This window comes from Pelodiscus sinensis, chromosome 10 (genome assembly GCF_049634645.1).
Source record: "Pelodiscus sinensis isolate JC-2024 chromosome 10, ASM4963464v1, whole genome shotgun sequence".
In the NCBI taxonomy this organism is placed as follows: Eukaryota; Metazoa; Chordata; order Testudines; family Trionychidae; genus Pelodiscus; species Pelodiscus sinensis.
Genome location: NC_134720.1, coordinates 659982 through 673165, shown reverse-complemented (window position 1 = coordinate 673165; position 13184 = coordinate 659982). Strand labels below are relative to the sequence as shown.

The 13184-nt window shown below is 40.6% G+C and overlaps 1 protein-coding gene across 2 annotated transcripts in view; it reads right to left on the bottom strand.

The window, feature by feature from the left end:
* Nucleotides 1–13184, bottom strand: part of PAK2 (p21 (RAC1) activated kinase 2) — a 69565-nt gene that overhangs the window by 22839 nt on the left and 33542 nt on the right. For both annotated transcript variants that reach the window (XM_075937204.1, XM_075937205.1), the window contains exons 2-6: nucleotides 10851–11058; nucleotides 6046–6146; nucleotides 5249–5399; nucleotides 3781–3800; nucleotides 3106–3213 (exon numbers count right to left, since the gene is read on the bottom strand). In XM_075937204.1, coding sequence (XP_075793319.1) covers nucleotides 3106–3213; nucleotides 3781–3800; nucleotides 5249–5399; nucleotides 6046–6146; nucleotides 10851–11034 — 564 coding nt within the window. In that variant the 5' untranslated portion in view covers nucleotides 11035–11058. The remainder of the gene's footprint in view (nucleotides 1–3105; nucleotides 3214–3780; nucleotides 3801–5248; nucleotides 5400–6045; nucleotides 6147–10850; nucleotides 11059–13184) is intronic.

The following is a 13184-nucleotide window of genomic DNA, read 5'->3' as shown; positions in this document are numbered from 1 at the left end:
GACCCTATATTCCAATGCAGTTGCAACCCCTCCCAGCTTCGTATCACCTGCAAGCTTAATAAGCGTACTTTCTATGCCAATATCTAAATTGTTGATGAAGATATTGGACAGAACTGGTCCCCAAACAGACCCTTGCGGAACCCCATTTGTTATGCCCTTCCAGCAGGCTTGTGAACTGTTAATAACTATTCTGAGAATGGTTATCCAGCCAGTTATGCACCCACTTTGTAAGTAGCGCCATCTAAGTTGTATTTGCCTAGTTTATTGATAAGAATATCATGCGAGACCAAATCAAATGCCTTAATAAAATCCAGGTCCACAGCTTCTCCCTTATCCACAAGACTCATTATCCTATCAAAGAAAGCTATCAGATTGGTTTGATGTGATTTGTTCTTTATAATCCATTCTGGCTATTACTTATCACCTTATTATCTTCCAGGTGTTTGCAGATTAATTCCTTAATTACTGGCTCCATTATCTTTCCTGGCACAGAAGTTAAACTAACTGGTCTGTAGTTTCCTGGGTTGTTCTTATTTCCCTTTTTATAGATGGACACTATATTGCCCTTTTCCAATCTTCTGGAATCTCTCCTGTCTTCCATGATTTTTCAGAGATGATCACAAAAGGTTCAGATACCTCCTCTATCAGCTCCTTGAGTATTCTAGGATGCATTTCATTGGGCCCTGGTGACTTGCAGTCATCTAACTTTTCTAAGTGATTTTTAACTTTTTTTTTTTATTATATCTTCTAAACCTACCCCTTTCCCACTAGTATTCATTTGTGAGGCATTCCCTCATCATCAATCTTTTTGGTGAAGACTGAAACAAAGAAGTCATTAAGCACCTCTGACATTTCCAAGTGTCTTATTACTGTTTCACCCTCCTCCCTGAGCTGTGGGCCTACCCTGTCTTTGGTCTTCCTCTTGCTTCTAATATATTTATAGAATGTCGTGTTTCCTTTTAGGTCTGTAGCTAGCTTGAGCTCATTTTGTGCCTTTGCCTTTCTAATCTTGCCCCTGTATTTTTTGTTTATATTCATCCTTTGGAATTTGTCTTAGTTTCCACTTTTTATAGGACTCCTTTTTTATTTTTAGATCACGCAAGATCTCCTGGTTAAGCCATGGCAGCCTTTTGCCATACTTTCTATCTTTCCCACACAGTGGAATAGTTTGCTTTCGGGCCCTTAATAATGTCCCTTTGAAAAACTGTCAACTCTCTTCAGTTGTTTTTCCCCCTTAGGAAGCAAGACTATGGGACCTTACCTACCAGCTCTCAGAGCTTACCAAAATCTGCCTTCCTGAAATCCATTGTCTCTATTTTGCTGTTCTCCCTTCTACCATTTCTTAGAATCATGAACTCCATGATTTCATGATCACTTTCACCCAAGCTGTCTTCCACTTTCAAATTGTCAACTAGTTCCTCTCTATTTGTTAAAAATCAAATCTAAAACAGCTCCCCCCCCCAGTAGCTTTTTCAACCTTCTAAAATAAAAAGTTGTCTTCAATGCAGTCCAAGAACTTACTGGATAGTCTGTGCCCTGATGTGTTAGTTTCCCAACATATATCTGGATAGTTGAAGTCCCCCATCACCATCAAATCTTGCGCTTTGGATGATTTTGTTAGTTGTTTAAAAAAAGCCTCATCTACCTCTTCCACCTAGGTAGATGGCCTGTAGTAGACCCCTAGCATGACAACACCCTTGTTTTTTACCCCTTTTAGCCTAACCCAGAGACTCTCAACACATCGGTCTCCTATATCCATGTAAGTGTTCTACTCATTGCAAAAATTGCTTTATACTGTAATTTGCACATCATTGCTTTGTTCTACCAGACTGGGTGGAAATCTCTCCACACTGTGGAAGCATGAACTACAGAGTTTGGTACTCACCTCCATGAACCGCTAATTTGAAAGCTTGGTTGGAAATGCAGACATTATTACGCACAGTCATTTAACCTCCACATTTTGGGGAGGTTGGGTGGAAGGCTTTCTACCCACTTGTTCTCTAATTAGACTTTTTTATTATACCACATGCTGGAACAGAGGGGAATTTTTAAGAGCCCCTTCACCCTTCGTCTCTTCACATTACATGATGCCCACCCATCAGCCAAGAGGGTGGAAACTGCTCTTTATTAACAAATCATCTGAAAGGAGGTGATGTGAAGAAGAAAGCTATATTAAAATAAGATGCAGCAGATGCCTTTGTACAGCCCAATGTTTCCGACTTGGGGAGAAGACAATTCATATTTGTGCATGGGTCTTTCCTAAACTACCTAATTGTTCATTTGAAAAGTTGCATAAACTGACAGTTACACTAGCTAATGTGTCACTACTTAGAGCTGTAGACATGTATTGTTCCACCTATAATCTTACTTAACTGCCATGTAACCCATTCCATAAAGCAATGCTCTGCCAGCGTTTTACATGTTCCATACCTACCTTTCAGACAGAGCAAGGCAATAATGTCAGAAAAGGAAAGACAAGATGACATTTGGCCTTTACAGGAGCAAAGGGAGGGCTTCAAGGGAGGTTGAGGTGGGAGAGTTAAAGATGGTGTTACAACTTACCCAAGAATTTAAGTGTTTATGTTCTCATGTATAAAATTTAGTACCAAGAACATTCTTGTTGGTGCAATACATTCCCAGACTTAAAACTACAATGCCAGGGTTTTTCTGTGATGGGATAACACTTAATAGAAAAAAAAATCAGGAGCACAACATGTGAGTTAAAGTTTTTTTTAAAAAAACACAAGTTAGCAAATCCCAGAAATTGTGAGTAAGTGCATTGGTAAATTTTTCAAATGATCCTTATGATGCAAATTAGAGGACGATGAAATAATTTGGGATTTTTTAAATGTAACCCTGTAAAATACAGCAGTGCTAAGTTGGATACTCTTGGGCTAACTGGTACCTATAGCTAAGTCCCAGGTAGGACAAAACATACCTACTAAAATAAAACTAATACAAAGTGTCGTTTTGCAAGTAACAATAATAATAAACTTCCCCAATTTGTTGTGAGCAGGGCCCATGGGAAGAGGCTTGCAATACACAGAAAAGAAAATAATTTAAAAAAGCAAAAATACCAGAGTAAAGTTTAAACACCACACTCACTGATTTTGTGTGGTCCGGTCGAGGGGCAATAACTGGAGGAGGAGCCTCTTCATCGTCGTCCTCATCATCGGCTACTGCTGCTGAGGGCTCTGACCCTTTCGCATTGGGCTATGTATGCATTGCATTGTTATTGGATGGAAGAAAGGAGAAATAAAATACAGATAGGTTAGAAGCAAAGTTGTTGTTTTTCCCAAAAGCATAAACAGCTTATGAAGGGACTTTTCAAATGGGGATCCAGGAATTCTTAGCAATTGAGACCATGCTGAGACACAAGAGTTTCAGTACATTTTATTACAATATTTAGTTTACTATATTTCATTGATATAGGATGTATTCATGATTTTAACAATACTTTTATCAAATAAGAAATATCTTAATATTTAAATTATCTCTTCCACTAGTCCAAGTGCTAGAAGCACATGTTAAGTATTCCTCACCATTCTTTAAATAGACAGACAGACATGGAAAGCTTTTAGCAGACAAAAGACTTGATAAAACATCCTTAAAACTAAACCACCTACTGGGCAATTTGTTTCCTGTGGGAAATGTTTAGATACAATTCAATAACATATTACTAATTTTATTATGAAGTATATAATATGAGATTCAATTTAATTGAGAAGAACTGAAACGGAGCAGGCCTGGAAAGGCACAAGCAATAATAAATACACTTACTGTTGCTGGTCCATCTTTTTCTAAACAGCAAAAAGAGAAGAAGGCGAATATATACGATTAGTGGAATAAGCAGTAATAATAAAGTGGATTTTACAGAAAGCATGAGCAGCACATCAAGAATATGGACAGAATATCCAACTATGGCTGTTAAGAAGCAGGTAACTGGCTAATCGTGTAGTCGATATAATTTGTATCGATTACACAATTAGTCAATAAGGGGAGGCCCTCTGTCCCGGTTCACACCAGCTCCAGGAGCTACGCCTGCTTCGGCTCTGCAGTATAAAAGTAGCAGGAGCCAGGTGCACAGGCAGCCTGGCTCCGACTACACTGAAACTGCAGAGCCACAGTGGGGATAGCTCCCAGAGCCGGCACAAACTGGAACTGAGCAATCTCGGCTTGCACCAGCTCTGGGACTGCTGCAGCTCTGCATTTTAAATGCAGTAAGAGTTGCTGGGCTCTTATTCCATTTAAAAATGCAGAGCCGCAGCAGGGATAGCTGCTGGAGCAGAGCTGGCACAAGCCGAGACTGAACAGTCCTGGCTTGCGCCAGGTCCGAGGCTGCTGTGGTTCTGCTTCCCCTGCCGCCCTGCTGCATACTGTGGAGACGGTGCTAGGGGAACCAGCTTATAAGCCAGCTCCCCGCAGTACCAGCTCCTGCTCCCCTCCACCCCTGCTGCCTCTGATACAGAAGCATCACGGGAGGTGGGGAAGCAAGTAGTCAACCACTCACCTAGTCACTTACATCCCTACTTCCAAACAGATGAATTTTCGTGGCTGATGAAAGGGGAAACATCTCTTTAGATGCAGACATAGTAAAATCTCAAATCCTGACTTGCTACATGATTGGATCTCCCCTGGGTGGAGACGGTGTCAAACTGTGTATTAGTTTTGATATGTGTACAAGAGAGATCATGACCAAATTGATAATACAGAGATGTGACAAATCCCTATCACCAAGCTATTTTTAGAAAGGAAATCTTTCTGATAGAATCTGCCAAAAGGAACTGCATACACTGGAAAAATACAACCGTTTCCCCAGCCAGACACCCACCCACACTTGTCTACAACCTGCATCAGAAGTGACAAGCTACTTTGGTCTCAGCATTTGGGAAAGGTGAGCCAAAGCAAGTTACTGCACAGCACTTCTCCAAAAGCATGCCGTCCCTGGAAATAAGACAAGTGACCATCCTTACACGGTGTAACCAGTTAATCACAATCCTGTAGTTCTAGTTTCACAAAGACAGGTCACTAATTATTTAGCTGACTGGTACTGCCATTTTGAATTATCCTGTTCCACTTGTTCTCTTACACATCTCAAACAGGAGTTTGACTGGACAAAGCTTTAGCGGCACCTCCACTCATTAGATCCTAACTTCCCAATTCAAAGTCATGGCATACAGGGCAGAGCAGACTAGTCTGTAAGAACCAACCCCTTCCTCAGAGTGCCTCGTATGTACTCATGTCTCACCTGCAGCAGAGAAGCTCAGATACTTCTGCTTTGCTGTGTCTTTGGAGTCATAGAATTTCAGCACATCTAGTACAGCCTGAGGGTTCTTCTTCTGCTCTAGCTTGGTGATATTTGAGGTCTGTAGTAAGCGAGCCCATTGCTCTGGCATTCCCTGGAACAGGAGACAACCTTAATATCTGCTATTTTAAAGATGTTTTTTTAAAAAAAATCAGGATGGATTTTCTTTCCACGTGTAAGTGTTCATCTGTGGCTATGGGGAGGGCTTCAGTTACGGACTTGAACATGTGTATGTGGCACAAGATAAACCAAGCCTTCAGCTAAGCCAGCACAAAATTCAGTGGCTCTATCAGTTCTTCTGACCTTCTGGGGCACAGTAGGAAGAAGTTGTGGATCCCCCCAGCCTCATTGGTCCTAAACATCTCCTCCCCGATCAGGTACATTAAATCAGTGTTCTCCATTCATCAGCACAGTCTGATTTTCTGTGTACATATCTGCTGTAAATGGAAGTGAACTAACCCAAGTGGGAACTTCATATTTCTACAGTTACCCTGTAGGCTACCAGAAACTCTCACTAAAGGTTCTCCCATGTGGCATAAAGCAAAGCATTAGGAGTCTAGTGACTAGTAAACATTTATACTGCAACACCACCAGAGGCCAATCACGTGTGCTAAGCATTGTAAACGATTTGTGATGGAGATGAGGAGAGATATTTTAATTTTATTCCAAAGTGAAACATTCTCTACACTTCAGTTAGGAACCCTATGGCTTTCTAATCAGCTCGGGACAGGTGTACTTACAGTAAACTCTCCAGTCACCGCATCAAAGCCAACATGGATGGTGTGTTCGAAGTCTGATGGAGGAGATATTTCTGGCCTTTCCTTTTCCTTTTTCTTGCTTCCTAAAAGGAGACATTGAAAACCATCCACTTACAATTCCGAGGAGGTTCGGTCACAAGACAGAAGATCCCCATTGTCCCTGCTTATACAATGGTAAGCTTTGAGAATTAATATACCCTTTGTATTTATTCTGAAATTAGAACACGAACATTTCTTTACAAGTTTCCAAACAAAATAAGCTTTTTGGTGAAGGTGACATGCTATACGTTTCAATGGAGTTTTAAAATAGACACTGCAGCTCAAATTATACTTTGTTTTAAAATCACCTTAAGACTGAGGACTATGTCAAATTTCAAACCAGAAAAAAAAAGTTATAAGCAACTCAAGTAGCACCACCTCAACTTGGACTGTAATGAGCCTAAGGAGATGCAGAAATATGGGGAAAAGCACGTGCTACTTTTGAGCAAAGTGGGCCCAGCAATAGTTAATAAAAAGACTACTTTCTCCACTGGGACTGCACAGTTGGATATTCACTCAAACATGCAGTCATCTGAGGATTTGTTTCTAAGTACTCGCTTTTACTGTATTTCCAACTGCACAGACCCTCACACCAGCAGGAAAGGAAAGAGGGAATTAAAGACTATACTTAGAACCATAAAGCCATTTGGCCTGCCTAGAGCTGAACAATGCTTTGGGAAGACATTGCTGTTATAAACAGGATATCTTTAATATGGCTGCATAGGTCTGGGAGCCAAAATGAAATAGATGGTCAAATGCATTTATAAAAATACTTCAACTACAGGGTTAGAAAAACCTGCTTATCTCTTTATATGAAAGCCTTCATGCATCACTCTTTGCCCAACCTTTTGCTGCTAACTATGCGGAAAGAAAATGACTATGTTCCTAAGGAAGACTCCAGGTCTGAAGCACCTGATGACTTCTAGAGAACATAATTTGGGGGTTAAAATCCCTAGGCATGTGACACACCAGTAAACCCTTCTCCTTTCAATCCAATAAACACTGTATTAGTACACTGGGCAAAGATTCTAAGACCCATTGCTCCGCCCACAGGAATAACAGGTCAGACACACACTTTAAACAAATTCAAGCAGTAGAACTGAGCCAAGAGGCCGATCAGTGAGTCATATGTTGGCAGCAGGTACTTGAGGCTCCATTAAGGCCATTGTGAGGCCACAGTATTTCTGAACTTCTGATTATAGTTGTGCTCCAGTTCTGTACTTAAAAGCGAGTCACTTCACTCAGTACGGGGTGACTCTTTTGTTCAAGAGTTATGATACTGTCCCTTATTCTCAGAGCTAACAGTAGCTTCAAGGGTTGCAGACGTAGCAGTGCTCAGCCTCTGGGGAGAAGGGAGCACCTCAGGCCATTTCCCAATTACCCTCCTGGCTGATAAGGCTCCACTGGGAGACACGTACACAGCACTGCTGTGGGATCTCTCATGGTGGTGTTAATGAGGAGCAAAACCAGCAGAAATGTAAAATCCTGGAGGAAACTGTAACCTCTGGCTATAAAATATCAAAAAAGCACTAAAAATGCCCCAGATTAACTGAAGGAATCTTAATTCAGTCACTAATAAATATTCCACTCATGAAAACAAATACATTAAAATATACACCAGTGAGACCAAATGTCTGGAGCCAAAGCGTAAGATGCTTATTCTCCTACTGTAAGATTTTAACACTACATACAAAAGCTATATAGCTGGTTTTGGCTCTCATGAAAACATGACACAGTACGTGCTTGTCCTGACTTATTCCAAGGATGATCATTTAAAAAAAGCCATGAGCAGAACACTCAGGCAGAGTGAACACAGCATATATGCTTATTTTGTTGGAACCACACTAGAGGTATCAGCTCTAGTGGAGTGCTGGAATTAAGGTTGAGACTCATTTACTCTTTAAAAGAAAACTAATTCTAAATCCTCACACTGTTTTGGATTGTCTTGAAATCCGCAGTCCCTCACTGAGGTGGGATAGGGTCAGTGATCCTAATCTGTTACACATTTCTCAAAGCACCAGACATTTTATAAAATCTCTTGGTTCTCCTCATTTGTTTTGTACGCACCTCAAAGGCTCGGCTCTCCACGAACTGATCTCAATAGCTCGGGATTTACCTCAGCTAGTGCATGGCACCAACTGACAGGAGAGGATTGCAGTGAAGAAGTTATATAGGAGGGCCCTTCTTATTCGCCACCTTTAATGATGCTTTAGTCCAATTACACTTTGTAATGTACTGAGACTCTTTCACTATTCAATGCCAATCCAAACACCAAGGGCCTTCCCTCACTGTATTTCCGTACAATCTTGTTTGAAAGAGGAGGGCTGCAAGTATTCTCATGAAGGCATATGCACAAATGGCAGATAAGTCAGGTCATGCCTCCACTACCTACTGGATCGAAGAGCAGTGATCGATCCAGAGGTGGCTAATTTATCAAGTCTAGCACAGAGGTGTTAAATGGACCACTGAGTGCTCTCTCATCAACGCCAGTACTCCCCCAGAACAAGGAGGATAGGCAGTCGACAGGATAGTGTCTGCCATTGACTCACCATGGTGTTTTCACTGCAGTGAGTACACCTACGTATGTCCACTTCAGCTACATTATTCGAGTAGCTGAGGATGTGTCACTTAGACCAATGGCCAAGGGTAGTGCGGAGTAGGCCTAAGTGAAGCCTATCAGCAGTGCCCTTGCTGCTAGTCTTGAGATGAGGAAGGAGGCTATTCTACTCAGGTTTATGTTGTGCCCTTCACAAGAGTACCTGGCATGCGCTGCTATTACTGTCATCATAATGGTAAATACTGGTTTCTGTAGTGACAGTGGGTGAAGCTAGTGCCTGCAGCAGACAAGAATCACTGAATCAACCCTCACAATGAAAAAAGACTCGTTCCTTAAAAGTTTTGGAAGGTTGCATGTGTCTTGTTGGAAGTGATCTCAAGTGAACACCATGCCCCCATCTTCCCTATGCAGTATACAGGGTGCACTCTTCTCCCTCACCTAACTTAATCTTCCAATGGGTAGCTGGAAGGTCTGTTCCTTTCACATCACGGAGGTTTGGGGTCTCACACCATCCATCACCCATGATCAGCAGCAGAAGTTTGTCACAGAATTGTCTCTTCAGACTTCCCTCACTAACAGATGGGCTTATCTACACAGGGAAACTGACCAGCACAGCCACTGGATGACTCACTTATCTGGACACTATTCCAGAATAAAAGTGACTTCAGCTAAGCCAGTCAATGCTTGTTATCCATTGTACAGAAACTGCAGAATACCAGAAGTCATCTTATGAATATGCATGATTCTTCTAAGAGGTAAAGAAAGCATAGTCGAAGTGACAGCTACTGGGACAGACAGAGGAGTGAGAAATAAGAAATGCATTAGGGGAAAGACTTAATATGGTTAATAAATAATTAGAGGAACAAAGTCTCTCAAAGCAAAGTGATGAAACCAGTGTCAGCATGGCTGAAACAATCCTGCTGGGTACATCAGTCATAAGCAGCAGCAGGGTGGGGAACAGTAGAGCCTGGAAGCATTAGGAACAAATATATTAAAAGGAAGTAAAAACAGTGAGGCTAAAAGTGGTTTCCTAGTAATGTAAGATAGTAACATGTTACTCTAGTCCATTGCCCACAAAATCTAACCACTCTGATGCCAATACGTTTAAAATAGCTCTATGTTTAAAGCCTAAATATTTGCTCTTCTACAGCGACAATTTCTAGTTCTCATACATTTATACATGCTTTAATACTTTTAAACACCTGCTAAGCAAATATAGTAATAGTCTCCAAAGGAGAATACTCGTGCAAAAAAAAATCAATTACATTTTAAAAGGTCTAACAATTTATTAGATCCAAAAGAGAGACCGATTACATAGTGCAATGGGATGCACTTGATATATATTCTGGTCGGAAAAAAATAAAATCATAAAATTAAATTGCTACAGTTCTGAAATGCAGGGAAATATAACTATTAAACTTTGGGAGGATCTCTCTCAAATATAATTCTATAAAGGGTATGCATGTGGGAGAGGGAAGACGAGTTTATTTTTTATTTATATTGCAATGGCACACTCCAGAAAGAGATCCAGGATCAGGAACCCACTGCCCTAGACATGCACATAACAAAAAAGGCTTATAACCCAAGTGTAGAACAAGAGACAAAAAGCAGACACTATGAAGAGTAAGGGGAGCAGAAGGTAGAAGAGTTTTTATGAAGGATGATTTAAGATGGTAGAAGGGAATTTCATTTGATGGGGTTTTTTCTGCCAGCTACTAATTTAGGTTTAGTATCAGAGGGGTGGCTGTGGTGGTCTGAATCTGCAAAAGCCACAAGGAGTCCTGTGGCACCTTATAGACGAACAGAGTTATTGGAGCATGACATGCATCTGACGAAGTGGGTCTTTGCCCACGAAAGCTTATGCTCCAATAAATCTGTTCGTCTATAAGGTGCCACAGGACTCCTTGTCAATTAGGTTTAGCCTCTCTCCCACCAAGGTTCCATGTTCAAGGACCTACAGTTACAATGGAAAGCTTCCTCTTACCCAATAAAACATGTATCCTGAATAGCAGCACCTCCTGAGATGAGGTAGTATATGCAGCTGAAAAGACTAAAATAAGGACACCTAAAAAATGTTAATCTTCGTATCAAGGACTTGAATGCTTACAGCACTCCTACAACCAAATAAAAGACCAAAAGGAAACATTCAGTAGTCAGGGAAAGTTTTGTTGACAGAGCTGAAGTAGCTTACCTTTTTCAGTAGAAAAGATGGAGATGATTTTGTTCCTAGGTTTTCTCTCTTCTGGTACAGAGGGCAGGGGTTTCAAGCTGTGGTTGGTAGACAGCTGGTCTTTGCCCCCTGAACTGAAGATGGTACTGCTCATTCGGACGGGAGGGGCTGGAGGCTTATCTTCCAGTTCTCCGTTATCAGACATGGCTCTAAATGGCTAGACAAAGCCCTGAAATGGAAAATAGGAAACCAATATAAACATGACTGGCAAAGGTAACAGCACTAGAAACAAATGCCGGATTGCTTCCAAAATGCCAGCAAAGTTCACTACAAAGGCAGAAGGATGCATTTCCATTGGAACGTGTACTTGGCATATTAACTAAGCTAACACCGATCATCTAACTCTCCAAGTTTTTTCTTGTCCTATTATAAACAGGCTTGGTAGGCTATTTTTACCAGGAAATGTCATAAATGTCAATTTCACTGTACAAACTGACATTTTCATCAATAAAAAATTACAGATACGCAAAGAAAAAGTGATGCTTGAATACTTAGTTTGATTTAACGGTATTTACTTTGTGTATTCTGAAATATGGCGTTTGTGCTTCAGCTATTACTGGTAAAGATTTAACCTGCTGTATCTCAGCATCTACTGTTAAATAATAGTCTGAACCAATCATAAATTTCCTGCAACAGTGAAAATTTAAATAAAAAATGCTTTAAACCAAACATCATCATCTGTTGAAATTTAAAAAAAAGATAAGTCTGTCAAAGCTATTTATAATCCAAGTTCTTTGTGATAGGGACAGCATTTAGGTCTCACACAGTGACAAGCACTTTTGGGTTAATGTAGATATTTAGTGAAAATAATGCCCCTCCACATTTGCTATTACCTACTTTTATGTGTGCTGACTAGAGACCACCCTTCTTGGTAGGTACCTCAGACTGCAAGGATCCGAAATAAACCAAATCAAAGAGTCAAACTAAACAAGATCACACAAGACAGATAAGGAAAAGACCAATTACAATAATTCCAACAGCCACAAATTACAAATGCAAGGAGTTTTTATATTCTTCCTGTAATACAAATTCTTCACAAAACATAATTCTCCTATTAAATGGAAAAGGAAAGAAGAAAACCTGGCCAGAAAACATACCCTGTGCCCTTCCAGCAAAAGACACTCAACATGACAGAACTCTACCTCAAAAGCATGCAAGGACTCAAAAACAATCTTTCAGCTGTCTGACGGATGCAGCGGAAGTGACTTAATATTCATCAGTAATAAATGGTATCCGGAACCAGCAAGTTCCAGGACTGGGAGTCTGTTTCCATTTCCCAGTCTGTCAAATGGATCTTTTTACCTCTGGGAAAGTTTTAAGATTCTTGAATGAAAGGTGCTCTTTCAGCAAAGTAACTGACTCAGACTGAAGAGCAGCTATGATTACTGAAGCACACCAACACCAAAACATATCTCAGTTAAGAAAATACTAAACTTGGGAGCATTCTGAAACCATTTTTTTTTAATTCTTCAGCAGGATATTTGCATGATAGGAGTTCTACATGTAGTGATGATAACCTTTCATTTGTATAGTGCCTTTTGTCTAGCTGGATCCCAAAAGGCTTTATTGCTGGAACTGATGTAAAACATACACATTTTATTTACAACAAACAAAAAAAGCATTAATGCTTTAAGATGAAAAAAATCTGCAAATGAACAAAGACCCCCCCATCTCAGACAATCCAATTTTTCCTGCTCAGAAATCTTCACACTCTCATCCCAGAGTTACATTACACATTCTAATTTAATAATGCCTAAAATTTGCAAAAGTATATTCACAATTACTAAGAAGTTGTTTGAAATGGATTTTTTTAAATAATTGAGATTTGATAATCTAATTCGTTAATCTCTGAATCTGACGTATGTGAATAAACATTTTGCACATTTAAAAACAAGTAGTCCCATGGCACCTTATAGAAGAACACAAATATAGATAGTATCATGAGCTGTGTAGAAAAATGCTTACTAATTGCATCTGGAGATAGCAAAGAAGTACAGGCAGTCCCCGGGTTACGTACAAGATAGGGACTTTAGGTTTGTTCTTAAGTTGAATTTGTATGTAAGTCGGAACTGGCTCCAGATTCGGCCGCTGCTGAAACTGATCAGCGGCTGACTACAGGAAGCCCTAGGCAGAGTTGCTCTGCCCCAGGCTTCCTGGAATCAGCCGCTGATCAGTTTCAACAGCGGCTGAATCTGGACTCCTGGGACAGAACAGCTGGGGCACTGCCGGGTAGGTCCCCGCAGGACCAACCCGGCAGCACCCCAGCTGCTCTACCCCAGACGTCCCGCAACAAAA